Source organism: Aspergillus aculeatinus, assembly GCF_003184765.1.
Source record: "Aspergillus aculeatinus CBS 121060 unplaced genomic scaffold BO66scaffold_36, whole genome shotgun sequence".
Lineage (NCBI taxonomy): Eukaryota > Fungi > Ascomycota > Eurotiomycetes > Eurotiales > Aspergillaceae > Aspergillus > Aspergillus aculeatinus.
Genome location: NW_020291505.1, coordinates 346,199 through 365,712, shown reverse-complemented (window position 1 = coordinate 365,712; position 19,514 = coordinate 346,199). Strand labels below are relative to the sequence as shown.

General features: G+C 50.9%; 7 protein-coding genes across 7 annotated transcripts; 5 read left to right on the top strand and 2 right to left on the bottom strand.

The window, feature by feature from the left end:
* Positions 1–836: 836 nt before the first annotated feature.
* Positions 837–1,782, bottom strand: BO66DRAFT_413006 (uncharacterized protein; the record flags this gene model as incomplete). The annotated part of the gene is made up of 2 exons (XM_025649388.1): positions 837–1,391; positions 1,444–1,782. The coding sequence occupies 2 exons, from the start codon at positions 1,780–1,782 to the stop codon at positions 837–839; spliced, it is 894 nt and encodes a 297-aa protein (XP_025502075.1).
* Positions 1,783–1,991: 209 nt separating this feature from the next.
* On the top strand, positions 1,992–3,216 carry BO66DRAFT_393273 (1-(5-phosphoribosyl)-5- ((5-phosphoribosylamino)methylideneamino)imidazole-4-carboxamide isomerase HIS6). Its single transcript, XM_025647721.1, has 3 exons — positions 1,992–2,333; positions 2,499–2,685; positions 2,844–3,216. The coding sequence occupies exons 1-3, from the start codon at positions 2,034–2,036 to the stop codon at positions 3,125–3,127; spliced, it is 771 nt and encodes a 256-aa protein (XP_025502074.1). The 5' UTR covers positions 1,992–2,033; the 3' UTR covers positions 3,128–3,216.
* A 395-nt stretch (positions 3,217–3,611) lies between these two features.
* BO66DRAFT_132366 (uncharacterized protein) lies at positions 3,612–4,345 on the top strand. Its single transcript, XM_025641997.1, has 4 exons — positions 3,612–3,761; positions 3,829–3,886; positions 3,984–4,076; positions 4,175–4,345. Exons 1-4 carry the CDS (start codon positions 3,724–3,726, stop codon positions 4,250–4,252), a joined length of 267 nt encoding a protein of 88 aa, XP_025502073.1. The 5' UTR covers positions 3,612–3,723; the 3' UTR covers positions 4,253–4,345.
* Positions 4,346–5,255: 910 nt separating this feature from the next.
* On the bottom strand, positions 5,256–7,050 carry BO66DRAFT_440397 (Elongator subunit ELP3; the record flags this gene model as incomplete). Its single annotated transcript, XM_025651254.1, has 2 exons — positions 5,256–6,685; positions 6,747–7,050. The coding sequence occupies 2 exons, from the start codon at positions 7,048–7,050 to the stop codon at positions 5,256–5,258; spliced, it is 1,734 nt and encodes a 577-aa protein (XP_025502072.1).
* A 391-nt stretch (positions 7,051–7,441) lies between these two features.
* Positions 7,442–9,481, top strand: BO66DRAFT_393270 (succinate--CoA ligase (GDP-forming) subunit alpha). Its single transcript, XM_025647720.1, has 7 exons — positions 7,442–7,791; positions 7,868–7,896; positions 7,992–8,118; positions 8,176–8,238; positions 8,293–8,318; positions 8,390–8,472; positions 8,540–9,481. The coding sequence occupies exons 1-7, from the start codon at positions 7,622–7,624 to the stop codon at positions 9,038–9,040; spliced, it is 999 nt and encodes a 332-aa protein (XP_025502071.1). The 5' UTR covers positions 7,442–7,621; the 3' UTR covers positions 9,041–9,481.
* A 3,949-nt stretch (positions 9,482–13,430) lies between these two features.
* On the top strand, positions 13,431–15,254 carry BO66DRAFT_327347 (MFS transporter; the record flags this gene model as incomplete). Its single annotated transcript, XM_025643940.1, has 5 exons — positions 13,431–13,691; positions 13,768–14,008; positions 14,061–14,129; positions 14,196–14,642; positions 14,704–15,254. The coding sequence occupies 5 exons, from the start codon at positions 13,431–13,433 to the stop codon at positions 15,252–15,254; spliced, it is 1,569 nt and encodes a 522-aa protein (XP_025502070.1).
* A 1,108-nt stretch (positions 15,255–16,362) lies between these two features.
* On the top strand, positions 16,363–19,311 carry BO66DRAFT_440394 (RFX family transcription factor; the record flags this gene model as incomplete). The annotated part of the gene is made up of 4 exons (XM_025651253.1): positions 16,363–16,378; positions 16,547–17,273; positions 17,326–17,643; positions 17,700–19,311. 4 exons carry the CDS (start codon positions 16,363–16,365, stop codon positions 19,309–19,311), a joined length of 2,673 nt encoding a protein of 890 aa, XP_025502069.1.
* Positions 19,312–19,514: the final 203 nt, after the last annotated feature.

The window sequence follows — 19,514 nt, the reverse complement described above, 5'->3', positions numbered from 1 at the left end:
ACTGCCAATGCAAGTCTAACCTGAATATTCTTAATTTCCAATTCGTTAGAGCAGCGTTGCTTGAACTACTCCTATACTAAACTGCTAGACCACTGACTACTAACCCGCACTTGTTCTATTTTTACCCGTGATAAGAATTTCAGGAAGAAAGTCAACGCGTGATCATGCTTCATTCAAGTGTTTGTAGATTAGCGCTATGTGACTGACTGGAGTCAACCACTGGGGAGCGGCTTTCGCTATATCGTCATGCATGTTGAGAATCCCCAAACATGCTAAACGAAGCGATCTGTCTCAGGTCTGGGGGTTCCCGTTCTCAAACATTAGCTCGACTCGGAGAATTCGCCATATCTGGAACACTCCCACGCTAAGGGTACGTGCTTCGCAGCCCGGGTCCAAGGGTGGGCAGAATAAGGTTTGTGCGATCAAGTTAGGAGTTCGATAGTAGACTCAACGTCGCAGACTGAACGTCCGCACCATCCAGGTGCACTCAATACGAGAGGAGTTGCGGTGAGGGTTCTGTCATTCCTCCAACTTGGCGCGAGTCAGGAAAACTGGAAACATCCTATCATGCCGTCAATGGAGGCGTTCGTTCTCGCAAATAGGGGTCAAGGCGAGCTGGTGAAACAGATCAGCAGTTCGAGGCCACTCGCGTGGTCGAAAGCAACTACAGCCCCTCTCTTCGCCGATAATCGATACTGAGGCAAGCATACAGTACGCCCCGAGCCGGAGGCACTATGCACAGCGGTAGCGTGTTTTGAGTGCAAGAGATTCGAAGGGAATTTGGACGCGATGCATGTCATGCGTAGTTGTCAGGTGTCATGGGCCAGAATCGACAACTAGCGACGTCCTCTGCCTCTGCCTCTGCCTCTGCCACCGCCCCTGCCTCTGCCTCTGCTGCTTGACCGGCCTGATGCTTGGATAGCGGCTACGTCATGTTTGCTCAGGTTCAGAGTTCCGCCTGCAAACTTTCCGACGGAGGGCCCTCCAACACCACGTTCTCGCCGTTTGGCGCTGCTGGTGTTCGACTTAGGTGCCGGTTTTTCGAGGATAATTCCATTTTCTCTGGCTTCCTTTCGACGCTTGTTTTCCTTCATCTCGGCCTTGGCTTTGATGCCTCTCCGGTGAGAAGAGGGCATCTTTTGCTTGTACAAGGACTCTTTAGATCCTAGTTCCTGCATCCGCAAGTCAAGAGCCTTGATGCGATTCTTGCCAGTTGGAGCAAGATCGGACGCTGAGTCGAGAAGGTGGGATTCCTTTAGGAGACGTTGCAGTGCGAGATCGTTTTTCAGATGGTCCGCATCAATTTCGGTGTCATCGTTGTCATCCTCGGTATCTTTCTTCGGCGTTTTGGCCGTGGTTCGCTCGGAGATTGAGGATGGCGGTTTGGCGGTCTGTACCAGCGTTAGGATACTCAATTTCAATGGGCCACCAAGTATATCCTACCATGAAGGCCTTGCGAGCTTTCTTGTCCATCAAGTCCTGGGACTTTACGTCCCGATGCTCAATTACTTCAACCTCCTCTGGTTCCTCTTCGTCTCCGCTCATACCATCCCAATCCGACTCAGCATCGGAAGCCTCCAAGTCTTCCCCGTCGCTTTCGTCTTCTGAATCATCACGGCGGGATACCTGACCTCCAGGTACATCCAACGGTTGGAATTGAGCTTCGAAGAATTTGCGGAAAATGTCCTGGGAGGACTCGGTGGTTGTCTGCGGCGTGGCCTCGTCATCTGAAGTTGTAGCTCTCGACACAACGGCCGTGCCCCTCTTCCGTTTCCCAATCATCTTTATCGATCCTTGTATGAGTGTGCGTTGGGAACCCAAAAACTAGAGCATAGAAAAGTCAAGAGAGAAAAAAAAAGGCCCATGCGATTGAGAAGACTAGCCGCAAAACGTGCTTATGTCAGCCGTTATCGCATGATGTCACGTGCGATAAGATAGGTCCGACCCCTCGTTGGATTTCACCGATTATAATCGAGTTCGTAGCGCGCCGCGACATTTCCAAGAAGGCGTTGAACAAATCCTTGAACTCAAAAATGACCAAATTTCGCCCTTGCATCGATCTCCACTCGGGGCAAGTCAAGCAGATTGTGGGCGGAACCCTAAGCAATGTTGCTGCCGATCTGAAGACGAATTATGTCTCCAAGCTCCCCGCCGGTCATTACGCCGACTTATATCGGAAGCACGATTTGCGCGGCGGGCATGTCGTGATGCTGGGCCCAGGCAACGATGAGGCAGCGCATGAGGCACTTCGAGCCTGGCCTAACGGATTGCAAGTGGCTGGAGGAATCACCGATAAGAACGCTCAGTACTGGATTGACCAGGGTGCCGAGAAGGTGAGCCTCTATGCCTACGCTTGCTGTCTCACAGCGTAAATCCAGTCTGCAGCTCAGCTGCAGGTATCTGATTGGATTGATCTTACTCCATGCTCTTGCGTCTGGATCTCACTGTCTCTGGTACCAGCAACGTGCAGCCTTGTCATGACTGACCCGTTCTCGTAGGTGATCATTACATCATTCCTCTTTCCAGAGGGCAAGTTCTCGAAGGAGCGGCTTGAATCCGTTCTTTCTGCCCTTGGAGGCGATCGATCAAAGCTGGTCTTGGACTTGAGTTGCCGTAGAAAGGACAACACTTGGTTTGTGGCCATGAACCGCTGGCAGACCATTACCGAGATGGAGATCAACCAAGGCAAGTTCCTGCCCATGAATTCCACTAGCTCTCTCGCCCATCCTTGCTCGTATCTCAAGAGGCAGGAGCGGACAGGTGTTTGATATGCCTGGCGGTTGCAGTCCCTGGGCTACCGTTTTGCTTCTATCTGAGCCAAGCTGTAAGACTAACTGAAGCAGAGTCGATCTCGTTGCTGGAACCTTACTGCTCCGAGTTTCTCATCCATGCCGCTGACGTAGAGGGGCTGCAGCAGGGTGTTGATGAAGAGCTCATCGCCAAATTAGCCCAGTGGTGTACAATTCCCGTCACCTATGCCGGTGGCGCTCGCAGTTTGCAGGATTTGGAAATGGTTCATGCCAGCAGTCAGGGGAGAGTTGATTTGACCATTGGAAGTGCTTTGGACATCTTTGGTGGCTCTGGGGTAACGTTCGATGGATGTATAGAGTGGAACAAGTCGCATTAAGTGGGCATCCAGGGAAACACCTCCTAGATCAAGGACAATCGATTCTGTCCGAGCACATGTACATATACGCACTTTAGGCGGCTCGGCTGCAAAAATATATACTACTAAGCAACATTTCATTTTACCATTAATAGTTACTCCAAGCTGGAATATTCACAAAGAATATTGTTATCTTCAACGGACCGTGGTAGTTTACCACCAGCAGACATATATACAATACTATGTATATATATACCTTCGTCTACATCCCACTTCCTTGGTGGAATGACGCGGCCATCCGTCGCAGGTCGAGACAGCCGGAAAGACCGTCAGTGCCGAAAGCGGCTTAGCGGTGACCGCACCAGCACCGCACCGGCACCGCCGAGTTCCTAGTCGACATCACAGCTTCTCCAACTGAATCTCAGCCCTGGGTCAATTTCAACTCACTCTCTTCATCTGTCTGCATCTTGCTTGTTTTAAAATTAGCTCCCACACAATACAAGAGTATATCTACCTTCCGCCTATCTTTATACAGCTTGACCGGCCCGCTCCACCCTCCCTTCTGCCTTCCGTATCGTCAGCCTTCGAACGCTATCGCCCCCTCTTCAGCCAACAAGATGAAGCCCGTCGTATCTTTGATGAACGCTTGGTCCTGGTAAACTCAGACCTCTCAAACATCACCTCCAGTGTACCATTCGAGATAACTGACCGAATCTCTCCAGCGTGGTCATATCTCTCTTCGCCATCGTCATTCTCTCAGTCCTCGGATCGCTATTCCAAGTATGGCACCTTTATCACAACTTCCTCCCACGAGACTCCAGCCGCTTCACACCCCCGCTCAAACAAATTGCCATGACTAACCCCCTGACACAAACAGAGAGAACACCACAGCTTCACCGGCGGTGAAGAAGAACCCGAGAATGGCGCCGCAGTCGCTGCCTCCATCTACACCGCTGTCCTTGTATACGTCGTACGTTCCGTTCCCACCCGCATCCATGATCCCACCCAGGCAACAGAGAATCCGTCATGACAGATGCTAACGTACGGTCCTTTTCTCTCTTCCTACAGGCATTCTTCGTATTCTGCGCCTTCCAGGCCTACCTGCACACGAGAAGCCGCAGGGGCGGCGCCATCTCTTTGAGCTAAATCCACTACACCCGGCTGGTGGTTCCGAGAAAAAAAAACCCCCCTGCTCTTATGTGTCTTCCGCAAACCTTATTCCCGCCCTATACTACCGTGTTTTTGTTTTTATATCCCTATCTCGAAATGAACGTCGTTTACAACTGCGTGTGGGCTTGCTTTGTCGGGTTCGGATCCCCGGGGGGAGGATCATGGTTCTTTCTGATCTAGGCGCTGGCTGCTGCATCGTTCGCCCCCCTTCCACAAAGAAGTTGCGTGGCTGTGTGGCATCTGCCTCTCGCGGGAAGGGGGGTAGAAGATTGAATCACGAGCTGCCTTGCTTTACAGGCACAGTAGGTGATTTGATTTGCTTTGCTTCTGGTCCTCGGCGGCAGGAGAAGGGCACCAGATCCGCCGCTATCTGCTTCTTCCTTGAGCGAAGTACCCGATCCTCTTTTCACTCCAATTTTTGGTGATTTTGTTCGCTTGTTTATTCTTCATAGACCCATGAAGATGGTGTATGGTATGTCTGTATATAGTACGTACGTTTAGTCCTGTGAAAGAGCGCGCGTTGCTGCTTTCGTGTTGGTAACTTACTTCTGCCCCTGCTTATGGATCTCCCCAGCATCCTATCCAACCAGCGATTGGACAAATCCTTTATAAACCACCGCTTATGCATTATTGTTGTAGAAGTATAGATTCCATACCCGCCCCTTTCTTTTCTGATTAGATACAACAACGCATTCTTTAGGTCATTGGCACCCCTGTAAACAAGCAGGCCATTCACGTCGCTCTTAAAACCTAGCCAAAAATATGTAAGGTGTATAAGGGAAAGAAAGAAAAAACACACAGCCGCCGTAGATCGCTTTTCGTTTCGAACAACACTCCTTGGAACGCCCCGATGCGCGGACCAACCCATGGCCCAGATAAAACAAGCACTTTTGGACAGATAATACAGACCTCGGGAATTCTATCTGAATAGAGGCATTATGGGATCATGAAAACATCAGCGATATCACTCGTGGAAACATCAGAAGAACTCCTCATCTTCAACGGGTTCCAGCGTCTTGGACATGTACGGGCCATCCAGGGAGTAACCCAGACGAGCGTAATAGCTGCGGACACCGACTCCGGAGATGACACTGATCTTTTGACTGCCATGCTCCTCACGGGCGATCCGCTCAGCCTCCTCCATGAGCAAGGTGCCGAATCCGCGGTGCTGGAACTTGCGGGGATCACGGCCGTGAAGGGGGACAGCCGAGCCGTAGACGTGCAGCTCCCGGACAATACTTGTCTGTTGGCCGGTGAATTCGGGGCGGAAGGTGTGCGTGGCGCTGCACTTGCGGAGGCGCAGAAGTCCGATCAGGATGTCTTGCTTGGGGTCCTCGTAGGCCAGGAAGGTCTCCCAGCCCCCGTTGGCGTAGTAGTCCCGACGAACCAGCTCCACTTGCGAAGGTCGAATCTTGTTCTTGACCTCATTGATACCCACCTCTCGGGTCCGGACATCGCGACAAGTCGTTCCGAAGTCCTTCATACGGGCCAAGGCGAGCTCACGCAGGTTGCCGTTCTCGACACCGGAAGTGACGAGCGGCATGGGGATGTCACGCTGGACACGGTAGATACGAGTCCACGGGGGCACCAGAGCAAGAATACGGGCGACGAGGTCGATCAGCGCGTTCGGGGTGTAGTTCTTGTACCGACCAGTTCTCCATAGCTCGTAGAGACCGGTTCCACGAATGACAAGGGTGGGGTAGAGCTTCAGACCGTCGGTCCGGAAAGCTGGGTTTTCAAAGTATTCCTGGAACTGGAAGAGATCGCGCTCCATGCCCACATTGGGCAGATCGGGCATCATATGGCTGACTACCTTGAAGCCAGCATCCTTTGCGAGCTTGAAAGTTTCCGCCACCGCAGCGACAGTATGGCCTCTGTTCGTGTCCCGGGCAACATCCTCGTACAGACTCTGGACTCCAATCTCCAGTCGCGTGCAGCCATAGCGCAACATACTGCTCAGATGGGTGTCGAGACAGTAGTCCGGACGGGTCTCGATGGTGATACCGACGCACTTGATGTTACTCATCTCACCGGCCTGCACCGCTTCGTCGACGTTGTCTGTTTGATAGCCACTCAGAGCATTATGGAGCTGGGCCACAAAAGATTCTCTGTAGTCTTCCGGAAGAGACATGAACGTTCCGCCCATGATGATATATTCCACCTTATCAACGCTGTGGCCGAGTGACTTGATCTGGTCAACACGCCCTCGAGCCTGTTCAAAAGGATCATAGCGGGCACGGATAGCGCGCATCGAGGTGGGCTCGTAGCCAGTGTAGGACTGTGTGGAATACTCGAAATCGGAGTCGGGGCCACCGGGGCAATAGACACAAATGTTTCCCGTGTATGCGATATGGGGACAGCGGTGGGGTTTGCTCATGACGGCGACGACGGCAATACCGGAGGAGGTTCCTAGCGGCAACTGTTTAGTATATGCGGACGGCATACCCCATAAAGGCACGAAACAACATACTGATTGGTTTGGCAATCAATTTGGGAAGGATATATTTCTTATAATGCTCGGGAACTGCCGCGATGATGGCTGTCAGAGGGGGTTGAGTGGACAAGGCATGCTTTTTGGCGATTTGACCCCGCAGCTTGTTGAGGTTGATATCTTTGCGGGGCTTCGTGGGATCCCTCTGTGATTCATGGTCCTGAATTAGAGCATTCGCAATATCAGAACAAGCTCGCATGAACCGTTCATTCTCCGAGGGAAGTTTGGCATTTTTCTTGGGCTTCGAGGATGGTGGCGGCATAGTCATAGTGACGGTCGCCATCGTGGGTTAGATATGCGGGCGAGGGTCGACGGTCGACGGTCGCCAAATGAGGTTGCGGAAGTTATTTTCGAATTAAAAGCGACCAGAGAGGCGGATGCGCGGTAAGACTTGCGCCCGTGATGGCCGTTCGCTCGGGTTCAATCAAAAGTACAATTTAATGAGTGAGCGATAATAATAATGATTGGAATAACAACTGGATAAGAGGTGACTGGTGACTTGTGACCCGGGTATGGCACGCGGCAAGCGTGGAAGGGAAAGGGAAAAAAAAAGCGGGAGGACCGAGGGTGCCACCACAGGTTGGTCGAGTAGTAAGTAAGTAATGTAAAGGGAGTGAGGGAGAAAACCGACCGACCGCCCGTGACAATTCGGATCCGCTTAAAGCTTTGTCCCGAAAGTTCCCAAATCGCGTTTCTGAACCGGCCTCTTCCCTCTGCTCTGTATACCCTCCTAATTCAAACTCTCCCTCCCCCTCTCCTGAAACCACTCATACCTTTTCGAGTGCGTCTTTATCTCCGTCCCCTCTCCTCTCTTTTCTCCTTCCCCGGTTCCTTTTCCTTTCCCCCCAGCCAAAATGCAGGCCTTCCGCCGTAACACCGCTTCTGCTCTTCGCAATGCTGCTGCCACGCAGCGCCGGGGATACGCAGCTTCAGCTAGCCCCATCTACTCTGAGACCGTCAACAACCTTCGCATCAACTCGGAGACGAAGGTGATCTTCCAGGGTTTCACTGGAAAGCAGGGAACGTACGTATTTTGTTCCATTTGGGAAAGGTTGTCAAGGATATATCGCTGACGTTGCTTTTTTCCCGTCCGGGTGCAGTTTCCATGCCGAGCAAGCCATCGCCTACGGTATTAATCTTTCCAATCCCTCCCCCCATCTGCGCAGGCGCCAAGCGGAATAGCACCCTCTAAATGGTCACGTACGCGAAACTCACAACTGCCAGGCACCAAGGTCGTTGGTGGAACCAACCCTAAGAAGGCCGGATCCCTGCACCTCGACAGACCCGTTTTCGCCAACGTGAGCGAGGCTGTGAAGGAGACTGGCGCCACTGCTACTGCGCTTTTCGTTCCGTAAGGACCCGGTGTTGGTGGATTGAACATGCACATGCGAGGTGCTAATGATTGCAGTCCCCCATTGGCTGCCAAGGGTATCGAGGAGGCCATCGAGGCCGAAATCCCTCTGGCTGTCTGGTACGTATCTTGTTGAGCTTTCGGAAAGTGAGTTGGCCGCTGATCTTGATATAGTATCACCGAGGGTATCCCTCAGCACGGTATGTTCTCTTAGATAAGCGAGCGCTTTAGATGCCTGTTCGGGTCGGAAGACTGATAGACGAGTGCTCAGACATGGTCCGTATCACGGACATCCTGAAGACGCAGAACAAGACCCGTCTTGTGGGTCCTAACTGCCCTGGTATCATTGCTCCCGTAAGTACCCAAGCCAAAGCCACTAGTGATCCCTGGCAATAACATCTGGTGTTATTTGATGCGCTAGGGCCAATGCAAGATCGGTATCATGCCCGGATTCATCCACAAGCGTGGCCGTGTCGGTATCGTCTCTCGTTCCGGTACCCTGACCTACGAGGCCGTCAACCAGACCACCCAGGCCGGTCTGGGTCAGTCTCTGGTTGTCGGTATCGGTGGTGACCCCTTCTCCGGAACCAACTTCATCGACTGCTTGAAGATCTTCCTCGAGGACCCCGAGACCGATGGTATCATCATGATCGGTGAGATCGGTGGTAGCGCTGAGGAGGACGCCGCCGAGTTCCTCAAGGCCAACAACAAGTACAACAAGCCTGCTGTTGGTTTCATTGCTGGTATCAGTGCTCCCCCGGGCCGCCGTATGGGTCACGCCGGTGCCATCGTCAGCGGCGGCAAGGGTGGTGCCGACTCGAAGATCTCTGCTCTGGAGAAGGCTGGTGTCATCGTCGAGAGAAGTCCCGCTGCTCTTGGCAAGGCCCTGTTGGCCGAATTCGTCAAGAGGGACCTGGTCTAGATTAAGTGATCATCAATCACTTTTGCACCCGGCGGAGATATGACATAATCCTGCAGCGTTTGTTTTTGGTTGGTATGAGCGATTTTTCTTCTTTATCAACCAGGCAGACATGTGAAGGATGTCGTACTTCTGCTCATCCTTTTATTTATCATTTAGACGACCTTTTCTCCTTATTTGCCCGAGCCATGGTGGCCGTCCTGTATTTTCTATCTGATCTCTTATCCCCCTCGTCGATATATTTCCTTTGTTTAGAAGATGCAAGGCAGTAATTAGGTCTGGTATGTAAATTTGATTTATTATTCACGGGCCCACGTGCGGGAGAATTCTTGTAGGCACCACCGTTTAATGAGCATCGATGACCCGAGTCTCTGCCGCGGTACAGATCCTCCAGTGTCCACAGACCCTCGTTTCTCTGGTGTAGATTAGCCTGGCCACACGCAAGATGACTAACCTCTTTGACTTTTCCTAGACAAGAGGAATGTCACTTTCCATCTCCATTACTAGGACTACAACAGCAGCGATCTTCACAAGGACCCGAAAGCCGTTTGGTCACGGTCGATGCTCGGAAGCTCGCTTCTCGGCTTCCCGAGCATGACGTCCGATGTCCAAACAACTCCGAGTAGATCCACCAAATCAAGTACTAATGCAGGAGCCATTCTCGTGGCTGAAAAAAATTGTCTGCTTAGGTAAAAAAAAGAAAAGAGAAGAGAAGAGAAGAGAAGAAAATGCTGACACGCAGCGGACGGGTTGATGTAATGGGGTGTGGAAGAAAAAGGGTCTCTACCAAACAGAAACACTTCCTGTACTGACTTCTTGCGACGGTGTCGATCGTGACTCGGGCATTACTTGCACTCTCATCACCTGTGCACGTAAAAAGGCTAGAACTATCAATTAGTTCCAGTTCCTGAGCACACAGGTAGAGAGTATGGATACTGTCTACCAGGGTCCTTATGATGATATTGTTCAAAACAAAAAGCACAGTCTGAACTTGGCAGCGGAGCCTTAGATCCCGGTCAGACCCTGTAATGCTATGGATCAATAACCAATGACTACTCCGTATACGGCTTTTTTTTTTCTTGCACTGTAGGTAACGGCAGACAGACAAGGAACGGAATGAGGGAGGGGTAGGAAGGCTTAGACTAGATTGATTGATTGAATTGCATTTGCCCCTCTCTTCAACCGAATGCCCTGCAGCTGCAGCTAAGACCTGGCGTGGTAGGCGAGTTGGAGATAATGCACTGGCTTGGTACGGAGTAAGTACTCCGTCCCATCAATCAATTCCCGAGCCAGCAGGGATGTGACAGGGGCTCATGGGATGCAAAATGCACACACTATATCAATTTGGTTTATTGGTAGCCGTAGCCGCCGATAACGACATATACCTCCAACGATGTCCATTGAGATGTCGGGTTTAACCTGAAGGGGATAAGAACGAGTGATGACTTTTTCACATAGTGACAAATAGTGACCAGGGTCCTTTGAGAAAGCACCAGTGTCATGTGGGATCAATCTTATCATAAAACATAATGAAAGTAAACTATGCTGTGGTGTTGACAAACGGGCCGACTAGGTTAGTTAAATGGGGCAGGATAGTAAGCTGGCTGAGGAGCCATTCACAGTAGGTTAACTAGCGGCACACCCCTTGAGTGTATGAGAGTTACTGTATGGCCTAACCCATGCAACTTCTCTTTTCCAGCTTGATTGGGTTGCAATTGTTTTGATGAAGTGGGCCACAGTTCCAAGTCACTACCAATTCATGTGGCTCGCAGGTCTCAGGCTTGGGACTGAGACACTATTGTCTTGTCATAGCTGTAGAAATAGAGATCGTTTGTTGCCAATGATGATTGTGATGTGGTTTGCGATAAGACCACTATCGCTGATTGCCATGCGATGTGGCCGTGTCAGTGAGTAGCGTGACGGTGAGCAAGTGCTGCAGGTCCTCAGTGTATGTGGTGTGCACTGTCATGAGTATTTATATCTACCTACCCTCTGTAGATATATGCTATATGCTATAACAAAGGTGAAGTCGAGTCTTCTGCTAGTCCATTCAAGAATATACATCTCTGTTGGGTACTTGTAGCTGTGTGATTCTTTATGATATGCCGAGTGCAATATGTACCTACTGTGCAATATGTACTGCATATAGTTAGTAACTTAGTGGACCGACTCGAAAAGTCAGGCTCAATCGCGGCAAGCCAACCGGGGCTTGGCGCGGGCGGTGTCGATCTGCGCCACTGCGCCCATTGATCCATCCCTCCTAAGCTCCACTTCTCAAAGTTAACCTCGTTAATCTCTTGAACTAGTCATCTCAGAACCCAATTAGTCCTTCCCTCCGTTTATCCCTGATTTCTTCTTTGTTTCTTCTCCTTATTTTCTCTTTTTCTCTTTTTCTCTTTTTCTCTTTTTCTCTTTTTCTCTTTTTCTCTTCTCCTCTTCTCCTCTCCCCCTTAGGCTCCCTTGTTCTGGCCCCCGAGTCTTGTTCGCCAAGATTGACATGGCGGAATCCGTGATAGGACTTCGAGTACTCCGTACAGTAGTTCGATTCTCCGACTTTCTACCGTCACTACAATCACATCCATCCATCCTCTCTTATCGCTTGGCCTTCTTGATTCTCTCTAGAAACTTAACTGATCTTTGACACATAGGCCACAGCTATCTTACTATATTTAGCCCAGGTCGTTTTACATCCCCCAATTTCTGAGCAATGTGATACCGATTCCAGGCCAACAGAAACATGCCAGTGCTTATGAACCCTCATCTAATGACGGCTGAGACGAATTTCCCCCTTGGGAAAAACCCAAGAGCATCAACATCATCATCGTGCTCCGCAATTGACCGAATCGAGCAATCTACTATTTGTGATCTGTCCCTACCCTGCTCTGCTGTCCGGTGCCCCCCCCCCCAAATAGATGATTGCGCACATTCAGTGATTTACCGATGCTCGAGAGTCCTCGTCATCACGGGCTATTATTGCATACGCCGCAGTTGGCCCTGTCCATCCGCACTATGCTGTAGATCTTTATCTTCAATATGGCCTCACTGTTAAAGACCAGAGAATTGCTTTTATTATCCTTTTGAAAACCTCCCCCCTTTTCGGGTCACATAATTAAGCTTAAGGGAGAGCCTACGCATTAGGCTCCATCCAGGCCGTGATTGCCGCTGAAAATCCACCAAAGCAGAATTCCAAACTCCGCGGCGGGCGAAGCTGCATGGAACTCAGATCTTCTAGTCTAACACCTTAGCATGCGGGACCGGCCATCATGTCAAGGTTAAGGCAGCAACTCGGAGGCAGTGGGCACCGGTTTTCGGGTTGGCCGGACTCTAGCCCCCCCGGTCCCCCATCCACCCTGAGTGCGAAGGGTGCCGATGTAGATCCCCGAGATCCATGCAAATCCTAAGAATGAGGATCATGCCTATCAATGGCCATAATGGTCTCTCCTGTAAATCTTCGTCCATGCCCAATCCTTCCGGCACTGGATGGACAAGAATAACATACTGGAACACGTTTGAAGATGATCAGATGTTTGTCCCAGCAAAGTGCCAGTCGGAATCTTCTATCGACAGGCAAAGCTGATGAGAGGCTCAAGGATATCTCAGATGACAACCACGCCTCGAAGAAATTCCGGTCTTGAACACGCACGTGAAAGACTCCGGCTCCGTTGGTCAACAGTTTCGCCGGTTATGATCGTCCGTTGCCACAAGGACCCGCTGGCAGTGATGCCGCCGTCTCTCAATAGACCGTCCAGATTCCTGAGCACTTGCTCCGCTCTTTCTAGATTCTGCGATACATGACAGATGCGCCGGGTCCCTGAAACACACCAATCCTATGTTGCAGGTGGATTGCATTCGTCAGCTCCCAGCTTCGAGCGCTAGTCGACGGTCTCGGCAGCTCTCAATGGCTTGCAGAGCTCATACTCCTGACCACTCGTCGTCACATCAGCCCCGTCTTGTCTCTTCCAGACCCTTGTTGTTCCCACTTCATATCTCCCACTTCCAGCGGCTGCCCAATGGCTTGGATCTGCCCCAATGTGACCTAGCCTGCTGGGTGCCAAGTGAGACTGGTCGGAGACGAAGGTCCCTCCAACTCGGGCCCTCGTGCATGCGATAAGGCTTCTATGTGTTACCCACTTGACTCCCATCTAGGAAGGTCCTCGGATTGACCTCATCCATCAACCATGCTCCGCAGTGGAGATGCCTAGTCCTTTCTTCTGTCGGAGTCCGAGCGTGTCTTGTCCGTGGCATCAATGACATGGGAAACTCCGGGACATATAGTGCACTGGCCTCGCACATGGTCCGTCTGCAGAAACACTCTCCTTGTCCATCCTCTTTGAATTGGATACTATTGTTTAGCAAGTTTCTTCAGGGCTGGACCTGCAATCAAGCCATAAACATGTCACCATCGAGAGAAGAGACCGCAAAGGTCCCAGAGCCACAACTTTCCTCGGTGGCTTCCTCAACGGATCAAGACTCAGAGAAGGGTTCGATCTCGCAAGATCCATCCACATTCGAGGGTCAATCGTCTGAGCCTCCACCACACCATATTTTCACTCGATCCCGCAAGTTGCAGATGGTATGCATCGTCTCGATGGCTGCCATCTTTTCACCGCTGTCCTCCAATATTTACTTCCCTGCTTTGGACGATGTATCGAAGGTGTGTATCCAGAGCATAAGCCATGCAGTGCTCGAACCTTTCAGAGATCCAGACATGTTTACTGAACGTGGAACAGTCACTCAACGTCAGCATGACGCTGGCGACCCTCACTATCACAATATACATGATTGTCCAAGGCCTCGCGCCGACCTTCTGGGGATCTCTCTCAGATGCTTTAGGAAGACGCCCTGTGTTCATTGGCACCTTTGTTGTCTACTTAGTAGCAAACATCGCACTAGCTGAGTCCAAGAACTATGGCGAGCTCATGGCATTTCGCGCTCTGCAGGCAGCTGGTAGTGCGGCTACCATTTCGATTGGTAAGATTGTCATTTGGAATCCACTGCTGCAGCACTCCTAACGCCTATGCAGGAGCTGGAGTTATTGGCGACATCACCACTTCCGCGGAAAGGGGTAGCTTGGTGGGCATCTTCGGCGGAGGTAAGTAGATTTGGCTCTGCAGAATCAGAAGAATTCTGGTAGCATGGAAGCTGACAAGAATGGTAGTCCGCATGCTTGGACAGGGCATTGGCCCGGTCTTTGGTGGCCTGTTGACCCAGTACCTTGGGTATAGATCTATCTTCTGGTTCCTGACCATACTTGGAGGCGTGAGTCTAGTGTCAATCCTGGTTCTCCTCCCGGAAACGCTCCGCCCTATTGCTGGCAATGGTACTGTGAAGCTTGATGGCCTCCACAAGCCTTTTCTATACCACTTTACGAGCCAGCCCGGTGTTATCGACGGTGCAGAACCGGGGGTAAAAAAGGCGAAGGTGACTTGGCGGACCGTGTGTGCGCCATTGAAATTCCTGGCCGAAAAGGATGTCTTTATCACCTTATTTTTTGGAAGTGTAGTGTATACTGTATGGAGCATGGTGACCTCGAGCACCACGGATCTCTTCAGCGAGGTCTATGGCCTGTCATCTCTTGAAGTAGGGTTGACATTTTTGGGCAACGGTACGTTGAGCTCTCAGCAGGCACTACCAGGGGTTTCAGGTTGCTAATGTCGATAAAACAGGATTTGGATGTATGTCAGGATCTTACCTAGTAGGGTACCTTATGGACTACAACCACCGCTTGACCGAGCGCGAATATTGCGAGAAGCATGGATATCCAGCGGGCACTCGAGTCAATCTCAAATCACACTCGGACTTTCCCATCGAGGTTGCTCGGATGCGAAACACTTGGTGGATCACTGGCATCTTTATCGTGACTACAGCGGTCTATGGCGTGTCTCTGCGCACCCATGTTGCTGTTCCTATTATCTTGCAATACTTCATCGCCTTCTGTGCGACGGGGATCTTCACTATCAACAGCGCGTTGGTCATCGATCTGTATCCCGGAGCAAGCGCCAGCGCAACGGCGGTGAATAACCTGATGCGATGTTTGATAGGAGCTGCAGGTGTGGCGGCTGTACAGCCCATTCTGGAAGCGCTGGGGCCAGACTATACGTTTGTTTTGCTCGCGGGTATCACATTGGTGATGGTTCCATTGCTGTGGATTGAAGACCGCTGGGGCCCTGGCTGGCGCCACGCCCGAGAGCGGAGGCTAAAAGCACAAATGCAATAGACTATTTTGAGTCTACCGGGTTTGAGTTTCAATGGACAAGGATATTTGGCATTTGTGGGCAGTGAATGGAGTTTGGAGCTGCTTGAAGGATTGTTTTGTGTTGACTTTATACCACACTGGGGGCACATGATGATAGCTCCTGAGATGTTCTTGGGACGGCGTTGGTTATAAATGCTTAGAGTCGTGGGTTGTGAGGATATTCAGATTAACTATGAATTTGGAATCTTTTTTTCCCACCTCGTAGATTGTCTCTTGGGGATGCAGGAATAATGCTGGATTGAAGGGCATGTAATTCATAGGGTTGATTGAGTATTAAGGGCTATTGATGATGAGTTCCAAACATGACATTGAATGAAATGAGGTCATAAGCGAGCTTCCGACCAGGTGGTGGCAGATCAAGTTGGGCCGAGAACTAATGGGCTTAGTCATGGGGACTGACGAACCATGGGTCGGCGGAAGACAACAGTACTACCTAGTATCTTCATGTATGTGCAACATACATACTTAAGAGCAACTACAGTACTCTGTATAGTGCAGAAGAAAAAGAACTGGTCAAAATACATACATACATGGTCAGTCCAGAGTGCTCTGAATAGCTCCTTTAATCTTAACGGACGCAAGGACTGGCCAAGATTGATTGCATTCTGCAGGGATGTTTTTGTTTGGCTGCGAAGAATGCATCTTAGCTAAGCCGCATTGGATCACGTGACGGGGACCCAAACAACCGCCGCCTCGTTGCTTGAGAGACGGATTTCTCTGTTTATTCCTCCTTCGACCTTCGCCCACTTCGACCCTGTAAACGCGGCCGCTATGAGCCTTCCATAGCCAGTCTGCTGCAGCTCAACGACAAACCTCTGAATGCCTTGACGACGACAAGCTATACAACCCGCTGCCTCTTTCTTCTGGCGTTCGTGCCTGTTCTGCGTCTGCTGCGGTGGGGATTCGTGCGGTTCGAGGGTGGTTCCGTGAAGGATCAAAACAGACGCTATTGCCCGTGGTTACCACACCAAACCAAACCCGTCTCTCACCCAGCAACGAAACGTGTGCTGTGTGTAGCAGTACCCGAACATCTTTCCCTCCCAGTCAATAAAGAAGAATAAAGAAGGATATGCCTCCTGATATGGGTAAGAGATACTGCTTTTCTTCCTGCATGCGACCTGTCTCGGTGGTTCATCGGGCTTTGACCGTTGCGTACCGTCTGTCCCTTTGGGTTTTGGGTTGCCTCCTGCCCTGCTGCTGCTGCTGCTGCTTCATAAGTTTATAAGTTTGACCGGCTAATCGTGCAGGCACAGTGGGCCGAGCGGCCTCGCAGGCGTCGAGTGTTGCTTCTCAAACGACCCAATTAGTAGCACCACTCAGCCGCCCCGGTACCGCTGATCTCATGCGATCACGATCGGAAACTGTAGTATCAAGGAACAGCCGTCGCCCACGGTCGCGAGGCTCAACGGCTAGCATTCATTCCACCACGACTCAACAGACCCAGGATCAACAGATCACCGACGGGTTCCCCCAGTTCTTGCCCACGCAGCCCACAGGTCATAGTGTCTTTGCTAGTAATCCGGAGGAAATCATCATGCGATTCGGACAGCAGCTGTCGCACCAGGTAAACGGCGCATCTCTCGATCCGACGCTGCAAGAGGCCCATCATCCCGTCATGCCGCGGGCTGAGGAGTTCCCGGGCCATGCAATGCACGGTCACCATCTATCCCATCACACATTGTCGGCCGGCATACCGAGTCACGGCCTCCCGGGCATGCCGATGCCACAGTTTGCGGCTATGTATGATAGTGGGATTGAAAATCATGCGCCGGAGCACGTTCTGGAGGACAACGAGAATTCTGAGGCAGGCGCAAAGAAGAAGAAAGGGTCTAGCTCATCCCTCGCTAACGATAACGAGCTCCGGAAATTATTACGTCAATTTGAAGGGTTCACTCTGAAGCAGATGGCAGCCGAGGTCCTGAAGCATGAAGGTGCTGGCGGCAAGGCTGAAAAGGTGAAGCAGGTCTTTGCTATGATCTGGTAAGCAGCGGTTTGTTCTTGGGCTCTGTCAGCCATGCTCACCTGGCTCTAGGTTGAAGGAGAACTGCAGGAAAAGTAGCGGCTCGGTCAGACGTGATCGCGTCTATTGCTGTTATGCCGAGAAATGTGGGACAGAACGTGTCTCGGTGTTGAACCCCGCGTCATTCGGGAAATTGGTTCGAATCATCTTTCCCAACGTCCAGACGAGACGGTTGGGCGTTCGTGGCGAATCAAAGTACCACTACGTGGATTTGACCGTGATTGAGGAGAAACAGCAGAAGCCGCCACCACTAAACCCTCAATTACCGATGAGTGGAAATGGTTCCACTGGTGTTACGGATAGCAAGGTTGAAGATATCATGCAGAAAAGGTATGGTGAATGTTCCTTGCCATTTGACTGACGCAAAGTATTGATGAAGCCTGTAGCATCAGCGTCGCACCTCAACCACCTGCCGACACCGCCGAATTCCCTTCCCCCACAACATCATTTACCCCCAGATTCTCGACCAATACCTCGAATCCAGGTTGTGGTTGCCCAGTCCCATCTTACTCTTATGGTGATTCCTCCACCACCCTTGATAATATGGCAAGCCAAGCCGGCAAAATCATTCATCAGATGCTCGACCTACCTTCATGCGACACGGCTTCCATCGACAATGAAGATCTTCATCTTCCTGATATACAGCAGTACCTCCCAGCAAACACGGACCCCAAAATCGCTGCTGCGCTTGCAGCTCTTTATCGCTCACATTGTATTTCTGTCATTGACAGTTTCCGATACTGCAAGGAAAAGAACATGTTACGATATTTCTCGGCCTTCCACGGCACGCTGACAGTTCCTGTGCAGAAGCTCTTAACGCATCCTAACCTTGCACCATGGATCAAAGAATGCGATTGGATCATGTATCAGAAAATGATTGCATTCGTCGCACCGCTCACCACTCAGGTGGTGCCGAAATTGGTTTTGGATGCTTTCTGCTCCATCTCGCAACGGCTGACAGCCCACATTGCGGACACGTTCAAGACTCAGCCTACACATGTTTCTCTAGCCAGACTGCTCCCAGCGCATATATTCTGTAATCTACTGAAGCATATGCTTGATGTCAACCAGTCTGCCAACGCGGCCGCCGCATGGTTGTGCCATCCCGACAACCGAAATCAGATGTGGTTCGATTTCAAGACCTTGGTTGACCCCAAAGAAATGATCATGAAAGCCAATATTCCCAGCTGCGCGGAGCGTGCAACTGAACAGATATTGAAGCATGACATTCGATCTCTTCTCACCCCAGTTACAGACATCAACCCATCCACCACTCTCCCCTTCTTTGCCAAGCCTGATACCGAAGAAGACACCAAAGTACACAAATTTCCCGTCGAAGAGGCGGCCGGCGATGACTACAACTTCCCGGACAAGTGGATCTCTTTCATTCTAAACCTTCCGGGAGCCTTTCCGCATCACCGCACTCAGTGCATAATTGAGAAAGTCGATGCTCTGTGGGATTGCATCCTGCGGCGACTTACGCTGGGAGGCGCTCAAAGTTTCAGCGCTTGGTGGATGACCAAGGTCTTCTTTCATGAAATGATGTTATGGCAAGCTGAAAAGGGAGGGTTTATGCGTTACAAGCCAAGTACTCTGCAACACGCTGGTATGGCTGCGAACCAGCAAGGGCAGAGTGGATTTCTCATGAAGTCCTCAAACTTACCGGGTCACGAGAGAAGTAACTCAATGATGACAACTGATTCTCAGCTTGGAGGCGAGGCAAGAGCACGACCGACTCCCAGCTCCACGTCAGCAGAGAGCATGAGTCAAACTCAGGATTCCTTGCGGCCCCAAGTGGATGCAGAGTCAAACCCTAATGATACCGAAAACGAGAAGCCTGCCAATATTCCCGAGAGCATTGCTGGCTTCCATGCTCCGAATAATGACGATAGCGCCATTGATCTTGACGACGACTCGATGTTGATGACCGTGGGTAAATATGGTGATATGATGGCTTCCGACCCAGCGGATGCTGAGGGAGACGTCGTCGTCATATGATTTACCTATACATATTCCTTCGAATTTTCGTTCTTGGATCCAAAATACGAGTTTTCTTTGTTTTAAGGGTGGAGTTGGATTCTCTTTTTCTATTTCAGGAGTACCATTTTGGTTTGATTATCTGTTTGATGTCTCTCGCCTGAAGAGATTTCACCTTCGGCGTTCGACGATCTTTTGCATGAGAGACGAGAAACGAGAGAATC

What these genes read in the sequence shown, in the direction of transcription:
- BO66DRAFT_393273 (XM_025647721.1), top strand. Translation starts at nt 2,034, where the DNA reads ATGACCAAATTTCGCCCTTGCATCGATCTCCACTCGGGGCAAGTCAAG. An exon ending in TTGACCAGGGTGCCGAGAAG is followed by an intron (nt 2,334 to 2,498) that starts GTGAGCCTCTAT and finishes CCGTTCTCGTAG; the next exon opens with GTGATCATTACATCATTCCT. An exon ending in CGAGATGGAGATCAACCAAG is followed by an intron (nt 2,686 to 2,843) that starts GCAAGTTCCTGC and finishes TAACTGAAGCAG; the next exon opens with AGTCGATCTCGTTGCTGGAA.
- BO66DRAFT_132366 (XM_025641997.1), top strand. Translation starts at nt 3,724, where the DNA reads ATGAAGCCCGTCGTATCTTTGATGAACGCTTGGTCCTG. An exon ending in TTGATGAACGCTTGGTCCTG is followed by an intron (nt 3,762 to 3,828) that starts GTAAACTCAGAC and finishes GAATCTCTCCAG; the next exon opens with CGTGGTCATATCTCTCTTCG. An exon ending in CCGCTGTCCTTGTATACGTC is followed by an intron (nt 4,077 to 4,174) that starts GTACGTTCCGTT and finishes CTCTTCCTACAG; the next exon opens with GCATTCTTCGTATTCTGCGC.
- BO66DRAFT_393270 (XM_025647720.1), top strand. Translation starts at nt 7,622, where the DNA reads ATGCAGGCCTTCCGCCGTAACACCGCTTCTGCTCTTCGCAATGCTGCT. An exon ending in TTCACTGGAAAGCAGGGAAC is followed by an intron (nt 7,792 to 7,867) that starts GTACGTATTTTG and finishes GTCCGGGTGCAG; the next exon opens with TTTCCATGCCGAGCAAGCCA. An exon ending in GAAATCCCTCTGGCTGTCTG is followed by an intron (nt 8,239 to 8,292) that starts GTACGTATCTTG and finishes ATCTTGATATAG; the next exon opens with TATCACCGAGGGTATCCCTC.